Below are 25,121 nucleotides of genomic sequence, written 5' to 3' on the forward strand. Positions count from 1 at the left end.
CTTACAGACTCCCTTCGTTGCAAGAGTACGGTATGCCTGATTGTAAAGAGACTGGAATGATGTTTTTCAGTACAAGAGTTTTATTTACATTATATTAACAGACAGGGTGTTTATCAGAAGAAATCCAAATAAAAACAGACGACAACAAAAAGGGTCCAGCCTTTGTGAAATAAAATAGGTGCCAACATAAAAGTAGAAGAGATATTGTCAAGAGACACAGGACAAAATAGTCGGGATTTTTACACCGGTGGCCCTTTCTTCATTCAAGGCACGTGTAAAAATATTGAGTACATTCGCAAGAATGGACGGAGAGCTCTTGGTCACTTCTTGAAAAAGGCGCTACGGGTGATGCTGTAGAGGAGCTGGTAAGGCTTTCGCTTGGGCGGCTCGGCTAAGGAGAAGACCTGCTGCTGGGGCACACTGGTTGGGATGGTCACGTGGCGCTGGTGAAGCGGATGAAGGTTTTGGTGGTGAGGCGGTACGGAGCCGGCATAGCCCGCGTCTGCAAAAAAGGTTAGTGTGAAAAATATTTTTAAATGGCATATATTTCAAATATTTAATACAATATTACGCTTCCTTACTTTTGAGCTTGCCTTGTTTGGCTCTTCTGGCATTAGCAATAGCCTGCTTCCTTTGTTCTTCACTGATTTCTATTCCTGGACACAGAGCATACAGATTTCACACAATCCAAATCACTCAGCAAAATTCTTGTCCAATTTTACGGCAGTGCCCCATTTGAAATGTTAAATCAGTTTTGTGACCAACCTTTGAAGTTAGCTGGGAGCATCCAGGACATCTTTTATTTCTATTACTTTCTTATATTAGCAGGACATTATAGATCCCAAAGGCACATTATTATTTTTTTAGGCATCGCCAAAGAAGTTATTTTAAAGGTGGGAAACGTCATTTGAGGTGTTCTTTAAAAAGGTGAAATGTTAATTATTTTCTCTATTAGGTTTGTGTTAACAACCCCAACTGAGTTCCAAGAGCCCTTATGTTTTACTCTCCCTTGCAACTATTTGTTTTATGTTACTTTTAGAAAAGCTGTTCAGGGCGGAACATATTAGGTAGGAGGAATGGAGGCGGGGGTAGTGCTGGAGACTGATGTCATGCTCGTCCTCGTATAGCGAGAAGATGAAGAGTGTAAGAAAAGGTTTGCTTCGAGTCAAAACGCCAACCCAAACCCCAAGTAAGATAAAATAAGAAAAGTTATTGGGAGCTTCTAAGAAATGCACGAACTTGCATGCTTAACATTTACGAGCGGACTAAAGTTGCAATGATGAAACAAGCCAGGATGGGGGTCGAGCGAGTAAAAAGTTATAAATTGCGTTCAGCTCCTTTGCATAAGGAATTGGAAAGCCCATTTTAAGTATTTGAGATAAAGAAGGATTTAATTTTTGAATGAACGGTGGAAAATTCACTCCAAAAACAAACGTCCTGCATTTCTATACGGTTCCTACATAAAAAGAACATTTGTAAAACAGAGGTACAATTACAAAGGATGAGGTGATGAGCAGGAATAGCCAGAAACATTAAATAAAAATATAGAGCAAAGCCACAATTATCAAACAAAGATACGTCGAGGTCAATCATATATTGAGCAGCTGTAGTCTCTTGAATAAGTGGAGATGCTCACCCATTTCTTGGTCCTCCTTCACAAGCTGTCTCTCCTTTTTGAAGGCCTGGAGCCATTTCTCCTTGTCCTGGGGCTTCCTGCAGCACAGCATGCACACAAACTCCAGGGTGTCGGCGTTTCGCAGACGCAGGGCGTTCCTCAGGGTCAGACCCAGGTCCGAGTCCCGCCCGTCGGGCACGTCCAACACTTCGGTGAGGTCCATGTCCAGCCGCCCTCGGTAGTGCAAGAGGTCCCGGCGTAGGACATCCTTCTTGCAGAAGACAAGTTGATGGTCGAACAGGAAAAAACTGCGCTGCTGCATTTTGCCCTGCCGGAGGATTCGAGTCAGCTCCCCAGAGTGGATGAGTTCGGAGCTGCGCACCAGAACATCAGGCCCCTGCATCACCGACGGCACAATCTTAGCTCACGGCTATCGGCCGACGCCCGGGTTAGCTTGAAACTCGATGATTACCTCCCATCTGAGAATGGAAACCTGCCAGTGGGCGATAGCATCCACGCTTTCCAGCCGCCTCTTCTTCTCGTTAATCAGACTCGCCACGTTTTTCATGGCCTCGTAGGCGTCGTTCACCCCGTTGTGATCACTATAGCAACACAAATTAAGAACAAGGGAGAACTTATTTTAATTATGATTTGTAAGGTAAAAATTTCAGGGCAACACCTATTTTACAGCTGATTTTTAACAACATATTTAAGTAGCTAGCTCGGCATGTGATTTACAGCCCTATTTTGTGGTTAACGTGATACACGAATGTCCCTTGCGGGCCCTTTTGATTTAAAATCAGTTTACAACCCGCATCCTGTAATTTACACTTTTGAGTGCTCTGATGAGATATGCGTGGGACAGGGATGTGTCGGTGCGTGTTTAAGATGATGAAGAAATTCCACTCCTATGCTGTAATGGTTGGAAAGTGTACCTGTGGTCTTTGGGGGTGTACTTGAGCAGCTCCCCCAGCTGCAGGGGGTATTTACAGATCTTCTGGACGGGAGTGAGCAGGAAGCCGGCGATGGAGATGTCAATCATCTGCTGCAAGAGGCGGCAGGCCTCGAAAAAGTGCTTGTACCGGCCGGACTTCATGAGACGCTGCAATTCGGCGCAGGCAGCCGGGTGGGTGTTACAGTAATCGGAGTAGATAGAAAAGCCCTCGCCCTTAGAGACGAAAAGAAAGGGAGAGCATAAACATTTGGGAGACCTGGTGTGAAATCACTTTTCACTCTAGTCACAGATGTTGGGTTCAATTTATGGATCATTGTGAAATGAAAATACCAGTTAGAATTTAAGTAGTTGACCTGCAAGAGGAAGCAAGAGCCGATCTCGCTGAGATGTGGCTGCTCCTTGTTGTACTTCCTTTCCAGGTCGCGTAGGAACTGCCGCTGGAACTTGTAGATGTCCTCGATGTTGCTGAAAATGGTCTTCAGCTGGAGCTCGGTGAACATGTCAGGGTGCTTGCGGCATTGACGGATGTAACCCTGTGAGAGAGTGATGAATGAAACACTCTGGAAGCAGTACAGATATTGGCCTGCAGAGAACGCTGTTAAGTTGGACATTAAAGAAACGTGAGCCTGACTGAGATCAAAATTAAAAAACATTTTGTAAAAAAAATGAATAGTTTGGAAATAATACCATCTTCAAAGCTCAACAGTTTGACATTTTGTTGTGTCCATACTATGACAACAATTTTCCCACAAAATGACTAAAGGTATTTTACCCAAAAACATTTTTCAGCGCACTCATCAAAATTAGAGCTTACACTGATCAAGATTAGAGAACAACTATGATGTTGGCATGGAAAAAATCTGAAGGTTAACACGGTCAGCAATTAGTAAGAAGTGCACCGGTCTCTGCTGTGAATGACTGTAGCCACAAGATAGGACTAGTCTCTCACACTGCTCTGGTGTGATTTTGGTCTATTCTTCCAGCCTCATACAGAGTTTGGTGATTGTAGTGAGCGAGTTTCTTGATCGTAAATTTTTCACAGAGGAGTTTCCAGAATTTCACTATTGAGTTGACATCAGAACTTTGGACAGGCCATGTCATTATTGTTTTCACCTCCAAGGAAATTCTTTACCCGTTTTGCTGTGTGACATGGATCATTGTCCTGCATGAAGACTACAGGCTGATTAGACGATGTACGCAAGTAAGGAACTGTGTGCTGTTAAGATATTTATACACATTTGCATTGACTCGGCCAAGTAGCTGTAAAAGAGGCCCAACTCCTGATGCAGAAAACATGCCCAAATCATGTCACTTTCTCATTCACCTTTCACTGAATTTTTTTACACACTTTGGTTTTAGTCTCTCTCCGATGTGTCGCCAAATAAATGAAATTTGAAGTGAACTCTGGACCATTTTTCTTCTGTCCACAAAACATGCTACTCAGCAAAGCTCTGTCTAGCTTTTGGAGTTATTTTTCCAATGAGAAGTGTGGTGGGTCTTCAGTCCAAATACTCTAAAACAGCGAGACACTGTATGTCGATATAGATCCTTTCCATGTTCAGCACTGAACTGGCGAGCAATTCCAGATGCAGTGTGGAAACAATTACCCACTGACATCCTCTGCAGTCACCTGTCCTTTGACGTTCGTCATTTGGGGATGGCAAGCTTTCTCGGGTGACTTGAATGAGTTTGTAGTTGTGTAAAGATTAAATATTCTTGAAATCAGATTTGGAATGTTCAACTTCTCTTGCTATGGCTGATAGAGTCATCCCTCTCGTTTTCATCTGGAAAACCTGCTGCCGGAGGCTTTCAGTCACTTTAGAACGGCCCACCATCTTGCAAAGTCAGTGAAACTGGCAGTTATATGCCGGTTAAATAGGGGTTGATAATCAAGGAAATTAACACCATATGTTATAATATCACCATTAAGTGGGAGGCACCTGAAAGTGTTCTGCAATTTTAATCAGTGCATTTTTGGCAAAATATTTTTATTTCTTAAATTTGTGCTGTTAAAAATAGCGCGTTACTAACGCGTTAATGCAAATCAATTTTAACGGCGTCATTTATTTTAGTGCAAAATTAATGTTCATTTGTGATCAACTGAACTTGTAGTTTTTATAAGCGGTGGCCACGTTAGAAAAACTACAGGATCCGCTTGTAACTCGGAAACAACAATAGGCATGTGTTTGGTCTTGCGGATTGCCTGCTCACTCGCTGTGTTCTGTTCGTGTGAGCATTGTCTGGAGCGCTACAAGGCAGAGCCTTTTATTGGTGGAATGGTGGTCTGCACATAAAGCGTCACAGTGAGATGGGCCGTCTTGCACGCAAGTACTTAGCGACACCTGCCACATCAGTACCTTCTGAAAGGTTGTTTTCACTGTCTGTAAATGTTGTTCAGAAAAGGTGAGCCTCCCCGTTTACCTGAATATGTCAACAGGCTTGTCTGTTTGAGTAACTGGCTTAAAGAAAAGTAGTAGGAGGCTTGCATATCTATTATATAAATGTTAATGTTCATTCTTTTCAATTTCCTGCACAATGTTTTAAATAAATTAAAATTGCACAAAAATGATAAAGGGACATTTATAATAGATTAAAATGGGCGATTAATGGTCGATTAATCACTATTTAACTATGATATCATGAGATTAATTGTGATTAAATATTCTAATCAACAAATTGTAATTGTGTAATTGTAATCCTGTGCCGTCCTTTGAGACATTTTTGTGATTAAGGGCTATATAAATAAATGTAACTTGAACCAGTTGAAATGCTTTAACTATAGTCTTGTAGTAGCATGGGATAGACACAACAAAATGTCCTTAAACAGTGAAAATGGTATTTCAAATGTCTTCAATTTATTTTTATTATTTATTTTATTTTTTTTTACAAATTTTGATATTTACTGTATTCAAAGGATTTACCCTCCCCCGATAAAATTCCTATTTAGAGATTTTGCTTTTGGAAAAGAAAAAACAAAATCACCTTTATGAAAACATCTCAAGTAAACGTAAGCTTTAGTAAATGACCATTACATGTTTGGTAGGTCTAGCTGTTTTTAAATATATCCAATAGGGTTGCAATGCTTAGTCGAAGTAATTGACACGAAATGATAATGGAAATAGTCGACAATGAAGTCCATTGTTGACTATTGTAGCAAGACCTGTTTTTTTCAACAGATCGAGGAATCTCTACATGAATATAATCTCTCCTCAAAGTCGCTCATGCACCTAGGTAAGATTGAAGTAACAGGCAAGCAAATCAAGTTTTGATGACAAGCAAAGTATGTTTTATATGCATTTATTCCACTGTAAAGAGAAGTTGTCAAAACCGTTTGATTATAAACTATTGAGCATCGCTGAGTACTTTTGTTACATACTTAGAAGTTGACCGCTGAATGTCCTTAATAAGCGCATAATAATCGTTTTACATGCTGCTCTACTGCTGCCAATGAGTCTGCACCCAGAATTTGACCAAGTCTTATGAATTTGTGTCTCTACTGACCGAGGACTGCGCCAAATTGGTTTTAAATAGGGTATCTTTTATTTTTGTAGTTTTTAAATCATTGTGCCCATTTTTCTTGTGATTATTAAATCAACTTCTTCCAAAAAAAGGAATAATTATCAGATTATTAGACTAATCATTTCAATAGTCGTGACTATTTGACCATTAAAACTGTAGCTAGTTGTGGACCAAGAAAACAAATGTATCATTATTAGAAACTATAGGAAAAAACTCATCCAAAAACTAAAACGTGCATTTCTTGCCTTCCCAGAGAAAAACGTGATGCGTTGCACACCTCACATATGTCTTTTAAGTGCTTGATGTAGATGCGTTCCGTGTTCATGATCTCCTGCACCACGTTAGTCCTCATCTGCTGCTTGTGCTGACTGCTGTGTGCCTCCCGTGGGGCGGGACCCTCCTGGTCTGCCACACTCTCAATACTCCCTGCACTGGAGTCCTCCTGGTTCACACGAACCTGGGAAAAAAAAGTAGATGGGAACATAGTATTTGTCTAAAGAAAAAAATATACAGTTAAAAAGATTCTTCAGCTATTTGCTTTAACAAAAGGACAAAAAAAAACACTCAACCACAAAAAAAAAAGCACCAGGGCCACTTGACGTCACTATGACAACCTCATGGGAAAGTTGACCAGCGCTTGCTCTGCAACTTTGGATTAGCAACAAGCAATTACACAGCAGACGCCTATCTGCCAATCAAATCGCTAGCAAGTTTAGACTCAACTGTCACTCAACAGCCGGTTGTCAAAGAAACCAATTAAGCTCCAGGAGGGTGGTCGACTGACTTCTACACAAACATGCGGCGTTAAGATGGCTTTCATTTGGAGACAAGCTAGCTTACAAGTCAAATGCAAACAAGCAGATCAGGATATCCACTCACCCGGACAAAGCTGGAGGGGAACCAAGCCTCTTTGTCAGGTCCCCTGCCCCACCACCAATCCATGTGTGAGGCATCCAGGATGCGGATTACGTCGCCCGCCTTGAAGGCCAGCTCTTGCTCCTCCATGGTCACATGATCCCACAGGGCTTCGGCATACACGGCGTGGCCAGAGTTGATCCACTGCACCCACACACATAACAAGACCGCGTAAAACACGAAAGATTAGGGCTCAGCTCGCAAAACATGTTTTTCTCATGTCAAGTCGTTGGCTCAAAAACGTGATGTCGTAAAGTCAACGTGAGCGGCGGCGGGGGCTTACTTCCACTAGGACGGACAGCTCCACTCCCGGCTCCAGGTACGGAGTGATGCCGTCCAGCTCAAAACTCCCTTCTTCCTCCTCTTCTTCGCTCACGCTGTCATCCATTGCTTCCAAACCCTTGGGAAGGCCGTCTGAAAAGGGGAGATGAGGGCATGGCCGGGAGTTTTATCTACATTCTCGCCTGTTCGACTTTACCCACCGCTGAGCACTCGGTGCAGCTTCCTCTTGCCCACGCGGTCCAGTCCGATTGGGGTGCTTTGGGAGAGGTTGGGTGGGCGTAACCTGGCTGACACTGCTTTGTAGGGCGGCACCTGGTGGGAAGGAATGGGCGGCCGTGACAGAATCTGCAGTGAAAGACAAATGAGGAAAAATTCTGGGATTTAAAAAATGTCCACATCCATCCATCTACAGCCTTTCTGATTTATTAACAGTGTTGGGAGTAACACGTTACAAAAGAACGTGTTCCTGGAAAACAATTACTTTTCTCGGTAACGAGTACGGTAATGCGTTATTAAAAACATTTCGTAGTTCAACTGTCATTACAACATGGAGTGTTACTCCGCTACATTTTAAAAGCAGATTGTGACCATGTCAACTGCAATTTGGCAGTTATTCCTTCGCTCATTAAGTCGGACACGACCCCCCTTCAGTCAACAGCACAGCGCTGAATGCAACAAGTGACAAAGTCTGGGATGTTGATATCTACCTACAAAATTCAACTGAATACAGTTACGGTGCCGCTTTCTCAAGCACCGAGTATGTACAAGGATGTGTAATTTCTAGCGTATACACTCAACCGTATTTACGACTACAAAATACTGAAAGCGTGGGGTCAATCTATATGTACATACGTATTTGGTTTTGTGTCACCAGTAGCAAATCGAGGGTAGAGCGTGGGGAAGGAGCATGGCCTATACAGAAACAACGATATAAATGGGGCAAACGCGAGCACAAAAATTACAATAAAAGAGTATTAAATAGATGAAATACGTTTTGCAATAAACCATGGCTATAAGAAGAAATACGTCTTGGACGTGACCCAGAAATCAAGGAAGTAGCCAAAGGTTTGAAGACAAAAGATAAAAGCGATATGGAGAGTCTCAATTGGTAGTTTGCAACCTTTCAAGACTGCACAATCCAAGAAATATGAAGGCTTACCACTCCCACAGGTTGGTGTACATATTTTCTTCTATATATTCTATTAGGTGGCTATTTTAATAAATGTAAGGGGTAATGTAAGTATCCACAGTAATTTGTAACTAGATAGTTACTTGACTTGACTTCAGAATAACGCGCTACCTTTGGTCAGTACTTTGGGGGCAACGCAATTACTTTTTAAATTAAGTAACTAGTTACTGTAACTAAATACCTTTTTTACCAATAACTTTCCCAACACTGCTTATTAAAAAAAAAACAACGCACAGAAGGAAGACTGTCCTCGTCAGTGTCAGGGGAGTACAACTCCTCCACCCCCATCACGGACATCGGTCGAGGCGGTCGCCTGCTCGGCACGTTTCCGTTCATGCCAAACTCCTTGACGTCATCAGACGCATCGTTACCGATACATTCCCGGTTAAACGATTGCGGGCTCTGTTCAGGGTTCAGCTCAGCCACCTCCTCGGGAATGCAGTGCTTCCTGGAGAGGAGCTGCCCGTAGTCCGAGAAGGGCCGTGGCCTTGGCCGCCCGCTTCGTCGCCGGGACTTGACGGAGGAGGCCGCTGTGCAGGGTGATGTGGGCGACTCCGGAAGGTAAATTGGGGAAAGGGAAGAGGCACTACCGCTGGTTTCTTGAGAGTCATCATCTTGTTGCGATGCTTCCTCCCTATGTTTCTCTGACAAGTCCTAAAATAATCATTGAAAGATACAGCAAAAGCGACTGGTCAATAACGTGCGATGGAATAATGTTGTGTGTCATGGCACTCAACTGATCGTTGATTGGGCATTTAATACCATGCTGCAGACCCCCACCCTCTCAAAAAAATAATTTATAAACCAGTCTTAAAAGAAAAAGGCAAAATGGAGATTGAAGATAACATGACCATGTTTTCAGCATAAAAAACATTAGGTGTAACGTTGCATGGTAATTTCTGTTTCTTCATTCTTGTACAGTGTCCTAGTGCTGAGACGAGCCCAACACTGCTTGTACTGTATGATAGTCCACCTTATTTTTCCGCTTATCTCGAGTTCAACACTTTTTGCTTACATGTAAGAGAGCATACAGTAAATGCCATCACATATCACAGGGACACAAACAATAAATGCACACCTGACTGTCAAAAATATTGATTTAAAAAAAAAAAAAAGCCAACCAAAGCTGAATATCAAGTACATCTGTTAATCAGAAACAGAGCTACTGCTCCTCAAACTGGTCCATGAAATGTTTTGCTTGGACTTACTCTACAATCAAAGGTACCTGAATCAATATTAAGTCAAGTTTTCTTGGAAATGTGTTTTTCATTTCTTACCAAACACCTAACAAATTTCGAAATAAAACACAATTTGATTCCACATGTTAATATTGCCTTGAGCAGCTGACAATCAAACCTCACCTTTTGGTTCTCCCGATCTGGATCGGGACCTCCGCACACACAGCGGAAAGGCACACAAATCGCCAGAACCATTGAGGAACACATACAGGCCCGACTCTGGGCCCAGTGGCTAGATTTCTAGGATAAACAAAGCATCCTCAAAAATAAAAAATCACTAGAAAAAAAAAAAAAAAAAAAAAGACACTAAAATTCATCTGAGCACTTTAAATGGCTCAACGGGGACTCGGGCTTATTGCTGCTGGACTTTGCGCCGCCACAGTGACTGCAGCGTCCAAGGCGAACGCTCGCTTGGACCTGCCCACCCCACAGTTTTACGCAAGTGGCCGCTAATCATAAAACAAGCGTAATCATTAACCCAGCCTGTTCCTTATAGCTCAGGGCAGCCGGGTCGGGCATGTGACCCAGCACTTGTCAATAAATCACATGGAGGGCAAACATGACAGCGCATATGACAGTGACTGAACAAAACGCTATGAAACCAAAACCAAAATGGTCTTTACTGAAAGGAAAGCCTTTAGAATTGTAGCACAAGGGTCAGAGTGCCCCATTCAATGAAATTCTATCTTAGACGTTTCCTTTTTTCCATGCTTGAAACTTGATCTAAATTGTGTCCTAATGATTTCCAATGAGCTGCATGGTCGTGCACCACTGCAGCTTTGTTGGTCTCACTTTATAAAGGCAATATTAAACCCAGATTTACCCATAGGATAATAGTCTAAATTGACACTAATTTTGTTGCAGTATACATTATGTGTTGCAATAGGAAAGGTTAAAAAAAAAAAAAACAACAACTCAATTCTAACCCCTCCAAAAATATTTAAACCAGTGGTCACCAACCTTATCTGTACCACGGACCAATTCTATGACTGACAACATTCTTGTGGCCCGTCCAAATATCATTAGTAACAATAACAAAAATAATAAAAATAAGCCTAAATCCATTGTGTAATCACTAGACCACCAGGGATGTATATGCCATAGAAGGAGGCATTTGATTTTTATCTCATCATCATTTTTACTCCGATACCAGAGACAAATGTTATAGAATGGCGAAATCAGAGAGTCATCCTCTAATGTATAAATAAACGCAAAAAAATCATGACGGGAAAAACTTTCTGCTTTATCCGATAAATCTGACTTGAGACATTAAATATGTACATTGTGAATTCTATTTTGGTATTGTGTTTATAGTTTACGTTGTATACAAATTAATTTAATGATGGCCCTACGTATTCAACAAAAATAGTGTGATGATGAGAACATCTGATGTTTTTCCTCTACCATCTACATCCCTAGTGGTTGGGATTTGGCGCTCTCACCACTGTGATGCGGGTTCGATTCCCATTGCATTCAAAGTTGTGCAAGGGATATTTTTTGGACTGATCAATCATTGCTCAAATACAGTAATGTACTACAGTAAAACCTCATGTATAATACGCACCCAAACTTTGAGGTCTTTTTTGGGTAAAAAAAAGCGCATAATACACGGTCGGTGCCAAAAATAAGGCAACTTTAATTTATTTCTGTGGTGCCTGGTACCAAACGATTCACAGACCGGTACCAGTCCGCGGCCTGGTGGCTGCTGAACACTAATTTAAACAAATGATTAATTTAATATTCTATTTAAACCCTTCAGATGCAATCTACTGTACCAATCAAATTTTAGCAAGCCACAGCTCTCGAAAAGGTAAAGTGCAACCAACTGAAGTAAACAGGAAACAATAGTAGAAGAGTGAGTGGGAATTTTGAGAGCCTGTTTGTCAACAGTTATGCAATGCTCCCATTTACCTCATTTAGTAGCTCGTCTCTTTGGTTGCCGGAAGGTGCTTGGTTGTCTGACACAAATCCACATATGGTAATTTCCAGTCGACTTTTGTCTTCTGAAGAGATATGATCCTGGAGATCAGCTACATCCTGCTTGGGTGGTGGGTGAACCAGTGGTGCGTGAAGTAGAGGGGCATGTCCTGCGGACAGGACCCGGGGTCTTATGGGTGAGGGTCGGCGCCGTCTCTCGCTGGTGCTTCGGCAAGGAATGCGTCGGGAGTAGTCATCGTGGAGACGGCTCAGGGGCGACATAGGAGTGGGGGGGCCCGGGGAAGGCGAGCGACTTCCCCTGTGCAAAATAGTCACATCTGTAATGCTACCCATTAATTTCATCATCTGTTCCTTCACTCTCGTCGGGCTCCTCCTGCGAGTTCCAAAGTCCCCAGATGAAACACTGGCGGTCCTCGGAATAGTTGGAGTCCCGTTCGACACTCTAGTCTCCTTAGGGGTTAACTGAGAAGACGGCATGGGGGTCTTGTGTCTGAACGGGATTTTAAAAACGTTCAAATTATCCGCACTTTTACTCAGTCTGCTCGCCACAGTCGCATTGGTTGAGTTTTCAGCTTGCCCGTTAATTTTTGCTTTCTTGTGGTCCGTATTACCGACAGCACCATTCTCTTCATCAGTGTCAAACATTGTAATGCGTCCGACTCCGTAAGCTTTCCTCATACTCCGGGAAAAGCGGGAATTGCGTTGAAGGCCATCGTTGATGTCCTCGTCGTCATCGTCAAAATCAGAGTCGTACGGCCTTGGGATAAAATTTCCATTAGAAAACTGGTCGGTGGCGGCACGTGTGTGGACGTTCCCGTTCTCAGAGACCCGACTGGACGAGGATGGGCACTTTTCATCGATTCCATTGGTGCTACGATTCTGAATCCCCTGAAATACAGAGGAGCGAAGCTTTTTAAAAGAGTCCAACATGCCGAATCCAGGGGGAGCAGCCAGACGGTCTGTCCCTTGACTCGACGCAGGAAAAGAGCCGTCCTTCCTGGCGCTGGAAAACAGCCTCATGATTCTTGAAGATCCTGGCTTCACCCTGGAGGAGTCGACTCCGTTCAGGTGGCTGTCGGGGCCCACCGTGACAGGCTCCAGGTACTGGCTTGTGCTGTTCTCAGGTGGACCTTGGAACAGGTACAAGTCGCTGAGTGGGCGACTCAGGATCAGTGGGCTTGCTTTGGAGGAGCGGAGGCGAGGGAAAGAGTCTTCGCTTATGGACGACACTCTGCCCTTTGGTTCTATCTGCCAAAAATAACAAATACTTTGAGGACTTATGAAAGACTTTACGTCAGACAGTCATGTATATGTGAGTAATATATACATACATTATATATTTTTCTTTCTTTTTTTTTCTAGAGCTCAGTGAATGCCTAGAACCTTTTTAAAGTCCTTGAGATGCTCACCATCCCAAAGGAAGTCAACTGAACAATTCCGTACAGCAAGGGTTTCAAATAAACAAGTGAATAATTTGGCTACAAGTTGAGTGCCGGAATAAATCGAATGTTGAAAAATTAGAAAATGACATGTATAGTCTGTAAATCTAATTGGACCTACTGAAAACCTAACAAATATATTCCAGTATATTTAGATAAATAAAGCAATATTTTATAATGGTTTGTTGGTAATCTTTAACAGGCACAAAAGAAGAATTTATTTTATATAAAAATTCCTATGACATAAGGAAAAAATAAGCTACCATTATCAGGTACCATCCTCAGTAGCCTATAGTTTCCATTTAAGCAGAAGTGGACTATGTTTACATTAAACAAAATAATCTAGCAATTTTCTATCATTCATTCAACATAAATATGTTCTAAAATACAATTGAATAGAAATACAATCAAATTAAGTGATAAACATACTGTATGCTCTATCCAGTAAGTCTATTGAATTTGTTGTAATAAAATTAGCAATAGTTTACAATTTAAAACAGTTCCCAGGTACTTTATAAGTTCACCTCATAAACTAAGCAAGATCATGAATAAGACATACTTCAGTCACATTAAAAGGCAGGTAGAACAAATATCATATTTATGGATGCTATTAAAAATATGTCCCAAAACATTTTATGCACCGCTTTGAAAGGCAAAGAATACAAATTAACGACAACGATTACTCAATCCATATCCCAGCTACTGCAGTAGCAAGCCTTAAGCAAGAACTTCAGGAATGAGCACATGGACAGATAATGGTTGTTTATAATACTCCAGATGCGTCACAGGTAAATAAAAAAATAGTTCTACCAGTGTGGCAAGAACCAAGAGACTTGGAACATGACGGGCTGGTGCTGAGATTGGAAAGTTGGAGGTCCATAGGGTGGTCCTTAATGGGGGTCGAAAAATTTTTTTTTGAAATATTGGGCTCTGACCCCCCAGATATGTTCCTATATCGATAAAAACACACTGTGTGCAATTTTGAACAATTTGGATAATATTTAGAGGTAGCTCAACGACTTTGAAATTTCCCAAAATGGTAAAATTTTGGCAATTTTCGAGAAAAAAACGGAAATCTTAACCCTATGTGTACGGCGTTTTAGAACATCCAATTTCAGTCCATTGCTTATAATTGTAACACAAGAAAAGTTACAAGTAACTTTGTACACTAGGTCTGATATAATGTGCGAAAAATCCTTATTTTTCATACCAAAATTTCAGAGGCCTTGAGCGACCTCTAAATATCCTTTGATTTTGATGAAACTTTGCCTAATTACGTTTTGTATATATTGGAACATATTCAAGGGGTCAGAGCATGAAATTTTAAAAGTCGAAAAATAAGGACCACCCTATTGGAGGAGGGAGCTGAGGCCCAGATTAGGGGTTTCTCTTCTGCAAAGTGTGTGATTCACAGTGGTAGGTTAACGCAGCTGGGCCTTTGAAGCGGGCCTCTTGGAGCATGACTAAGCGACGAAAAATGCTAATCCGTTGTGATTAATGCGGTAAATTGCCAAGTTTCCTGAACGTTAATAGCAATTTCCAACCTTTCACCGCAACATTGTTCAGCAAACACGCAACAAAAAAATACAATGCTGGCCTTTTATTCCAGTTTCTTTTACTGTAATTACATTTTAAAAGCAGCTACAGGTAATATAGGTCAGTGTTTTTCAACCTTTTTTGAGTCGGGGCACGTTTCTTTACGTTGGAAAAAGTTCGCGGCACACCACTAACCAAAAATGTTATAAAATGACACTGAGCAGTATGTTTAATTACAATATAATTTATAAAACCCCCCTTTTTTACAGCACAGACACTTGACAATGACAATGTTTTTCAGAAAATGATTCATAATTGTTTTATAAAATTTTAAATTTTAAAAAGTGACATTGGTTAATTTCTTACGGCACACCTGACGATCTCTCACGGCACACCAGTGCGGCACAGTGGTCAAAAATCACTGATATAGGTATTCCCAAATTATTAAACATTCAAATCGTGAGGAAATAGTACACATTTTTTTTTCATAAAATCTTTACATATTTCATCAGTATATTCCAATTATCTTCAGAGAATTCATTTTGAAGACAGCATGTCTTGTCTTTGTCATCGGAAGAACACCAGAACTAGACCTAAGATTTATGGCCCGAGCCCGAGCCCGAACCCGAACCCGAGGCAATTTCGGGCCGGGTCGGGCCTGAAATGTCAGTCATACGGTCGGGTCGGGTTCGGTCCTGTTTTTTTTTTTTTGTTTTTTTTTAATTAATTAATAATTATAAATATATGTTCATTAAAAATATATACTTAAACTATGTATGGATACTAGACCAAAGAATATAGTAAATCAAATAAATATTATTTGTGTACAATTAGTTGTGATTGCGGAAATCATAGCGTACAGTGACGTTGGTGACTTTTCCATCCGCATTAACAAACGCATTTTGTAAAATACGATCGCGCTTTATTGTTTAAATAAACGCGTTATATAGACTAGAATCTCCCAATTATTATAATTAGATCGCTTTATTTTGTTTTAAAGCGTATTATATAGAATACGATCGCTTTTGTCGGAAGCGTACATTGACGTTGGTGACATTTTCATCCGCGTTAAAAAACGCAATTTGCAGAATAAAATCACGCTTTATTGTTTAAATAAACGCGTTATATAGACTAGGATCTCCCAATTATTATAATTAGCTCGCTTTATTGTTTTAATAAGCGTTTTATATAGAATACGATCAGGGGGGGGGGGGGGGGGGGGGGGGGATTTGCATAGGAGTCGGAAAAGGGCACAACACGTCAACACCCCCTGAATGAAAGTGCTGCGCTAAAATCTTAAGGACGTACTACTACTGCTGCTGTGGATTATGGCCCAATGATCAAGTCGTCAAAATGACGGACGCCCTTAAATGTTTTCGCTACCTCAAAAAAAAAAACCCCGTCAATGACAGATTGTCGCTTAATGTAACATCTGCAGTGCAGACACAGAAATATAAAAGATGTAAATGTTTATACAGTTTTATTTAACTTAGGCCTAGATGTTGTAACAAAAGGCAGAGTTTAATTTGTTATCATAAATCACCCCTCCTTATAAATAAAATATGTAATTTCGGGCCCTCTCGGGCCGGGCCAGCAAATCCAGTTAATTAGTCGGGCTCGGTCCGGGTCGGGTTTAATACCCCTCGGGCCTGCGTCGGGCTCGGGTGCTTTTTTTTGGCCCGATCTTACCTCTAACCAGAACCCTAGCAAGGCAGTCGCCATATTGTCTTACGTGTTAATTAGTCAAACAGGTTACGAGTGTTTTAAGCAAAGGTTTGGTAGTTTTTGAGGACAATGCCTAGCTGTTGTGTCGCAGGTGGATGCAGTAATGGAAAAACAAAGAGTGATCATCCAAATAGGAGCTAAAGTGCCAAATTAACACATGGAAATCCACAGATGGAGAAAAAACAGGACCGGTCAATGATACGCGGCCACAGCCTAAGCAGAAAACCTAAGGCTGGCCGACTAAAAAATACGAGGTGAGGAGCCAGCCTAACCAGAAACCAACAAAGAAAAGAAGCAATGGCTATGAAGAAGCTGGCTGAGAATAAAAAGAAAAAAACCACACAGCCAAACCGGTGCTAACACCAGACTAACTGTTCAAAAAGCATGTGGTGAGCAGTCAGGCTAACCAGGAACCAATAATGAAAAGTAGCAACGGTAATAAACAAACCAAGGAACACGGCAAAACCTGCGCCAAAAAACATGGAGTGAGCAGCAAGGCTAATCGGAAACAACGAAAAGCAGGAACGGCTAAGGTGATAAACCTAAAGCGAGCCGGAAGCAAACCAAGGGACACAGCAAAACCGTTTTTACGGACAGGCTAGCCGGCCAAACATCACATGGTGGGCAGCCAAAGAGGACCAACCGAAGCAAACAAAACAGAAAAGCACTCGGCACCCCGAATGCTAACACAAACAAAGACCACGATCGCTTAACTCCAAGCATAAATGAGTGGCGTGCAGTCGCTGTTTACTACATTCGCTGTCTGTTTTGGAGCTGTCCTCACATGTTGCTTTAACGGACTTCGCCATTATGAAACAGTTGTTTTCTTAATGGCGTCACAGCTTTACAGCAGACAAACCAGATGCGTCAGCTTTAAGACTAAACTTATCGAGTACCCCGGCGTGCCAAATATTTTACAACATATTTGCATAATTGTGGGGAGGAACATTACACATTCTGTGCCTAATTGAAAAAAAAAAAATTTTGAGAATACTTTTAAGTTGCAACAAATATTAATAATCAGAATAATCAGAAGGGTATCACCTCTACATCAGCCAGGAAAAGCCACCGTCCACTGCAAGTGCTGTATCACAGACCTAAATGGTTGCAGAATCTTCCGTCAGTTCTAACAGTAGCCCTGTGATGTCACTGCCAAGTACAACCCGCTAACAGACAATAACCACCATTTTTCCCAGGAACAATGAGCCATTTTGAAAATAGCGTTTACATCGTCTTCTGGTACGGCCGCCGGAGATTGACGAAAAGCAGCGGGATATCTTATCCCGACCGGGAGAGTGGTAGGAGATAGGAGATAGGCCAGGAATGTCAACAAGTCCACTACGCTTGTTTTCTCGGATTTCTATCCCGTGATGGAAATTCCACTATGTTTTCACTAGCTTCGAGACTGTTCTTTGGGGGAGAACATTGACTGAGGTTGCCAAAAGCCAATAAAATAAGGTCTTTGAATAATTGTGTTAGAATAATTGAAAAGAAAACCATACACCGAATAGACTAAACATTTACACAGACTAAATTGAATTGAACAATTTCAAATGTTTATTATACTTAAAGGGACAGTGTGTATGATTTGAACACAAGATGTGGCCTTACTGTATTGTGTAGTGACACCAAAAAAAGAGTGCTAAGAAGCACGAGGAAGAATACAAACTCCGGGGACTCAACGTGACAAAACGCAACATATTATTTCCCTTTATTTTGCCCAGCCTTTTGGAGGATTTTGTGTAACCGTAGCAGTAAGATGGCCGCCAATTATGTCAGCTCCCTCTAGGTGAAGCTCATGATATGCAAAATGAATGTAAATTCCTGTATTTTAAAAATTGCACGTGCATAATTGCAATGTGATAGTTCTCGCATGCTTGTTTATTATTTAAATCAATTTTCTTTATAAATTAATTGTGTTTTTATCCAAGTGGAGAGTTTTTGGGAACATTCTAGGAGTCTTGTGATTTTTCTTTTAAATAATGAAATAATTTTGATTTATTATATGATTAAAAGAGTAAAGAAATTAAAAACTATTTCACAACAAACACGCAGTAGAGGCCCGTTTAAAAATCTGATTGAAAAATGACAAAATTACACTAGCCAAAATTTTTATTTTCCAAACAATTGCAGTGTTAGTTTTTCTACCCATTTCTGGGGTGGATCTAAAATGTTGAAATACGTATGTAAGCTTACAATAAAAAGGGTCCTGGTCTCTATTTAATGAAAAGCTCAGGAAGAAGTCGCGAGCCCATTTCCCATTCCCACCCTCCGGCCTCCCTCCCATCGGGTTCATGCAACCAGCTGGAGCCAGCCTGAGATTAAACTCTCGGAGACGAGGACGAACATGCACGCTGATACGTCAACATGCATGCTGCAGGGAAAAATACACGTGCATAATAAACAAACTTGCCTCTGCTAAAGAGATGATGACTCTTCTTAAACTTGGGAAAAAAACATTCAACTATCTAAGACTTCCTAAAAGAATTGCAAAGCACAAGTAAACTCTTAGACCAAGGTCAACCCAACATAGGTATGCCCCTCGCCTCAGGCCAGGGATCATATCATTAAGAGCAGAAAGAGACGTGCATTAAAAACCTGGATCTTCAAACTAGGGTGGATCATGGGAAAAGGGCTGCTTGTCCATTTCCATCGCTTTAACTAATCCTTTCCCAGGATCCTTCATGTACAATACTGTATAATGGTTGAAGGGTGGGACGGTTAGGGGTGTTTCGTTTACTGCAATCATGCAAACTATCACATCTTATATAAACAAATGGAAATATCATTGATCAATTGCACACATTGAACAGAGGCAGTATAACGTACACAAATGAAAGAGCACCAAATAGTTCATTTTTGCAGAGGAAAAAAGAATATGAATACAAGTGTCTTATATGTGTAACTTTAAATTTGTTTCCGTAAAATTATGAATTATTCACATGCAAAATAATGGATTCGAGGCACCATCACAGCATCAGTGACTGTCACTGAACTGTTATACTTGGTATACTATAGTATATTATAGATATGATTACCTGAAAAATGTAAAATACAAATAAAGTCATTCTGATAAATCCAAATCAGTGTGTGAAACATGTAACTGATAAATACAATGACATAAAAACAAATTTCAAATTTTCTTTAAGGAACTGTACAGAATTTGGAACTTTTATACTTGCTGCTGCCATCTCCTGGCTTGTGTCACCATTGCATAGGCTCTTTCATGATACGCGTGCAATTCTTAGACACACTCAAAATTCCTTTTTTTTTCCATCTTTCTTGGGTTTGTGTTTATGAATTCTAGGATTTTCATGCTACATTGACAAATATAAACAAAATCAAACCCGCGGGGGTGAGCATGACCAACCCCTATTCCTCCTACGTGATGTGTTCTGCCCCGAACAGCTTTGCTAAAAAGTGAGCTAAAAGCAGATAGGCACGGGGGAAATGAAGCATGAGGGCTCTTTGAAATCTGTTGGGCATTGTTAATACATACTTAATGGAGAATTATCTAACTTTTATAAGGACGTTCAAAATGATTCACCCCATCTTTAACATACAGTAGTAACTTTTCCACATTTTAAAATGCTATCACATTTCTGTTTGTTTGGTTTGGCAAGGTTGATCCGGCATTGAAAATGCTCAACACCAATTAGTAGATGCTACGAGTCAGCTCATTGTAGCACCCCTGCGCAAGCACTGTGTGTGCGCGCTAGCCTTGCATTTTCCCCTTCCATGCCGTTGCTAATGTGATTAACGCAGCTTTGCTTTCGAGAAAGGTTTCATCTACACATGATAGCCTAATCAAGCAGACAAGCGGGCCATTTGGCACTGACTTCGAGTGACACTCGAAAGCTTGCGATGCAGCCCCCACAACAGGTTGTGATCTCCCTATAGGAGATGGGGGGGTCATTCTGGGACTGGACAGACCTAACTATAGTACGGGCTACACTTTACTTGTTTTTGTCCGTGCAGTTACCAAAATTTCAATGAAGCGATCAATGACTTTGAACTTAAGTTTTCAGATTCCAGGATGTAGGGTAAGAAAAGAGAATGGTAGACTTTCCCCCACCCCCCCACCAGTTAGAGCGTGGGAAGCTCTGCCTGCCGGGGGAGGGACGTCTGTGCTCACACATGGGCGGTGTAGAAACAACTTCCACCTGATCGGCTGTCATAGTGACAGACAACCAGGGAATTTTATACAATGCACGGACGAGCCCCGTCAAGAGTCAACACAGTTACTGACGAAGGCTTGAAAAACGAGACAGCTTTTCTGGAATTTGAACCAGACTGAGGAATTGAAAGGCAACGCGATGCTATGGTAACAATTCAAATTCCTGAGCTGCAAGAAAGTATATTAGAGAAAGTAGGCTATAGGAAGACGTGGATGTTGTTGTAGTGTAAAACATAATACGCACAACAATTTCAAGTGACATCACCCCACAAGACACTTGAAGAGATTCCCAAATTCTAAAACATACAAATTGTGAGAAATTAACACACACACACACACACACACACACACACACACACACACACACACACACACACACACAGTCATCCTATTGGTTTGCATGTGAACTAGTCAATTTTTTTTAGTGTTTTAAGCCAAGTTTTGGTAGGTTTTGAGATAGCACAACAAATGATGAGCAGCCAAAATGGGGCGAACTGGCAAAAAGAACACAGAGCTAACATGGACTAAACCAGTCGGGACACGGCAGGTTAGCTATAGAGGACGAACCGGGATCGTTCGGTGGAAAAAGCGGAAGGCTGGCAGACCGAAAACATGCAGTAAGCAGCCAGGATAACTGCCAGTCAACAACAAAACACTACCACGGCAACCCAAAACAAACCCAGCCGGGAGAAAAAACAATGAACACAGAAGGCTGGCCAGCTACCCGACTATTACCTGGACTAACCAAGACCAAACAAAATGGCAAGCCTTCAGGAGCCCGCACACTCACGGGGAGCTATCTGGAAAATATTATATTAATTAGAGAACAAGCAACAAAAACACGAGCAGAAAAGTCACAATCACATATCTAAAATGAGGCGAAGTCTAAGTAGGAACGCACGGAGTACACGACGGCAGGTAAACTTTTAAGATCAGCTTGGACATAAGTCCCCCAGCGAGACGGTAAGCAAAGTTTGATTTACTCTAAGCTCAAATAAGCGCTATGCGTTCGCTGATTACTACAATCGCTGTCTGTCTTTTTTTAACGGGACGCGCCGTTTGTTTTGCTTCTCGTACTCATCCAGAGACGCCACCGCTCTAAGGGATATGAGGTCAAACTGTCAAGAAATTAATTCCTAGAGATTCATGGCGCATAGAATATTTTGGAACATATCTGCATGATTGTGGGGAGGAACAAGAGATGTTCTGTGCCAAATTGAAAAAAAGGGTCCTTTTTAATCCCTTAAATCAGACCTGCCGATCACAATATTTATCTTAACATACAATATAAATCCTCACATTTTTTGTCTGGCTTTATCCTTAAAAATTCAATACTATCTGCAAAGCAATCAAATGGTTGTTTTACTGGCATATGGCGTAGTTGTCCTCAATACGATTGACAATTTAATTAGTTATTTCAGCAGCTGAAGACGGCTGACCTTCTCAGAAAAAATCGCTCGGTTTATTTTAGAGGAAATCGGACTATCACCAAAACATCTTCCGGACCAAATATCTGTGCATCCCCACGACTAATATTTATCTTGAAATATGATTAAAACGCAGAACATTAGGAAAAAAAAATTAAAACGCGTAACATTCAGAAAATTGATTAAATGATATTAGGCCTACCCCCATATTTTTCAAATTATTTTCCTGAGGCCTTATTTACATAACCCCAAATACTTTGAACAAATTTTCTCATACCTGCATTTGATGACTAATTGTTTTTGCATGAATGGTATGATCCCAATATACAAAAGCCTGATCCTGTATTAGCCACACTACAGATATGGCATTAGAATTAAAAGGAAATTCATTAAGACATCCATTCAACATTTTAACAAACCTCAGAGTTTTAATCGAATCATTCTGTAAACCTTTAGGAGTGACTTATTTCAGTTTCCGAAAGAATGTCAATAGAACTATAATTAAGTAACCAAATGAGTGCAAAACTGGCCGGAGACCAATTTTTATGCTGTCAGCGCATTTAAAGCTTATAATGCATACTGGCATAAAGCATTACAGTGTAGACTACTTGGAGGAAGGACAAACTTACTGAGTCTATAACACAGCGCAGAAAATCATGGGCTGCCCTCTCTCCAGCCTGGGGGGGCAATGTTAGCGAGGACATTAATAAGGACACTTCTCTGACTTGCTGCCCTCTGGCAGATGCTACAGGTCCCTTAAAACAAGGACTAATAGGCTCAAAAACTTTCTTCCACAGAGTCATCACTGCCCTAAACAGGCACACATGACTGCGAGAAAATATCTTACAGAAAAATGTATATTTCAGAGAAGCCCCAACCAAGAAAATCATACTTAGGAATAGAGAATTTTCAGATTTGGAAACGTTTTTCTTAGCATTTGTGATTGTCATTTTTCTTAATGTGACCACAAAACAAAAGAGGTGATCATTAATAAATGTAATGTACAAATTTAGTATGAATATACAAGTCTAATATTTGGAACAACATAGTCAAGAAAAACAACTAACATTGCCTAATGGGCCTGGAAACGGACGGGCACCGCCAGGCTGTACTAACCCAAGACACACCACAAGGGGTAAAGGAATGTGTTTGATATTTGTAACAATCAAAATTTTCAAGAAAAAAAATACTTGTATCACTTGATCTTTCGATTTTCGTAGCCATCATAGAAAATGCATAGTTCGTAATTTGCTACAAAATTGGCAGAGAAACTACAGAAGCTTTAATATTATGTTGGTCAGATATTCATATTTTATTTCTGCATTCTTATGATTGCGCAATGTTGCTAATATTGTCATTGTGCTACTTTTCTGATGCACCTACAGTTTAGGCTAAACTACAAGCAGTACATTGTGAATAGTGCCAATCTAGAGTAAGATTCTTTTTTTCTTTAATGTCGTTAATCCTGGAGTGCCTCGTCTTATCTTATTGCAAACTACATACCGGTCAACTTATGTGTTTTCTGCATGTTATACATCAAACCATTCATTCATTCATTCATTATCTGCACCGCTTATCCTCAGTAGGGTTTAATACATTTTTAGTTCATTTCAAATTGTGCAGGCAAAACTAATTTATATATATATATATATATATATATATAAATATATATATATATATATATATATATACACATACAGTATATATTTAAAATAGTTTTTTGTTAGAGCCATCTTGTCTTGCCAATTTGGGCTCTAATCTGGATCGTCTCAGCCACTGCCTGCACATGACGTCATTGTAAATTGCCAATATTGTCGCGGTATTCTTCATAGTCTGTCTTGCTGTGAAAAAAAATAGAAAAAAACCCACAAGGGATGCTTCGTACGGTGTGATACTCAAAATCGTTGAACAAAATAGTTTTTACACAGCGATTACGGATTTAGTGTCGGTATTGTCACACGAAGCTGCCTGTCACTACGGAGGTCTGGTTCATCAATCGGGATGACACTTTACACGAGAAAACAGGAAGCAGTTGATGAAGGTCCTGTATCTGAGTCAAATCAAGAGGCTTATCACAGCTACTGGTTACCATTAAACAAGTACTATCCTTTTCATGTGGGGATGCAAACCCCTACCCAAAAAATGGACGGGAGATGGGTTGGGAGGCAGTACTTGCCCAAGACACACCAGAGGAAGTGGTGCCCCGACAACCTCCGCAGTTAAGGGTTCTGTGAACCGTGACTCGTTAATGAGGGGAGCAATTGGCTAAGGTTGACAGGGAGGAGGATTGTTTTTTATCAATGACAATAAGGACACAACTATTCTAAATGAAAGAACCCTACATTCACGTTATACATGCAGCTGGATCACTGCATTATTTCCTCTTGTATTCATTTTTTGTGTGTGTATTGGGAGGGGGGGATTAACACGACACTAAGAACTGGAGCCAAAGTGCCTACTTCTTTCTACCATTGATTCACTTTCTTTTGGCCCATAAAGCTCTTTGTAAGTGCCCCCACACACTCATGCCCCCACTCCCTTCTCCCACATCACTATAACAACCAAGGCTGTAATGCAGTCACCCTTCCTCTCAATTACATCGGAGGCACAGTGATTTTTAAAAAAAATCAGAAGAAAAGTGACATTAACAGTAACAACTTCATTAAAAATCCAAAATGGACGACTTACCTTGCTCATACTTGCACATATGACTTATTTTTTTAGCCATAAATAAGTAGACGGGCTTTCTCTGAAGCCTCGCTCCCCTCCTCCATGTCGAGTGGGAGTCAATTCAAAAGAAAGAAAAGAAGGCCACAGAAAATAACATTTTCCACTTCATTTCGAGTTCATTTCGGACACAAACAAGAGCTAACTAATAGCAACTTTTGCTAACTAGGTAACAATGGCTTGTTAGTTATCTTCAGTCGCGACACAAAGTTACTCAACTTGACTTTCCGAAACGATACAAGAGTCCAAAATGAAGTTCAAAGTTAATTTAAAGCATTTCTTGAGCGGAGTATGAAGTAAAAAGTTATTTTCCGGCAGCGAAAGCTTGAGTTTAAAAAGTCCGTCTCGAGGAGGACAGGAGCATCTTAATGCACTTGTTGCAGTTGGCTTGAACGAGGGGGCGGGGCTGAAGAAAGCCCAGAGCGATTCCATTAGTTGA

The 25,121-nt window shown here is 40.9% G+C and overlaps 1 protein-coding gene across 2 annotated transcripts; it reads right to left on the reverse strand.

The window, feature by feature from the left end:
* Positions 1-57: 57 nt before the first annotated feature.
* Positions 58-25,073, reverse strand: spata13 (spermatogenesis associated 13). 2 transcript variants are annotated; one of them, XM_088322559.1, is made up of 13 exons: positions 24,644-25,073; positions 11,625-12,899; positions 8,710-9,129; positions 7,487-7,631; positions 7,288-7,418; positions 6,969-7,148; positions 6,367-6,546; positions 2,924-3,103; positions 2,551-2,783; positions 2,088-2,217; positions 1,637-2,012; positions 582-656; positions 58-502 (listed from the first exon to the last, which is right to left on the reverse strand). In XM_088322559.1, the coding sequence occupies exons 1-13, from the start codon at positions 24,650-24,652 to the stop codon at positions 321-323; spliced, it is 3,516 nt and encodes a 1,171-aa protein (XP_088178685.1). In that variant the 5' UTR covers positions 24,653-25,073; the 3' UTR covers positions 58-320. The 2 variants fall into 2 exon arrangements, with proteins under 2 accessions (XP_088178685.1, XP_088178686.1); XM_088322560.1 differs by lacking the exon at positions 24,644-25,073 and adding an exon at positions 17,396-17,457.
* Positions 25,074-25,121: the final 48 nt, after the last annotated feature.

Source organism: Urocampus carinirostris, chromosome 18 (assembly GCF_059441175.1).
Source record: "Urocampus carinirostris isolate Australia breed hairy pipefish chromosome 18, RoL_Ucar_1.0, whole genome shotgun sequence".
In the NCBI taxonomy this organism is placed as follows: Eukaryota; Metazoa; Chordata; class Actinopteri; order Syngnathiformes; family Syngnathidae; genus Urocampus; species Urocampus carinirostris.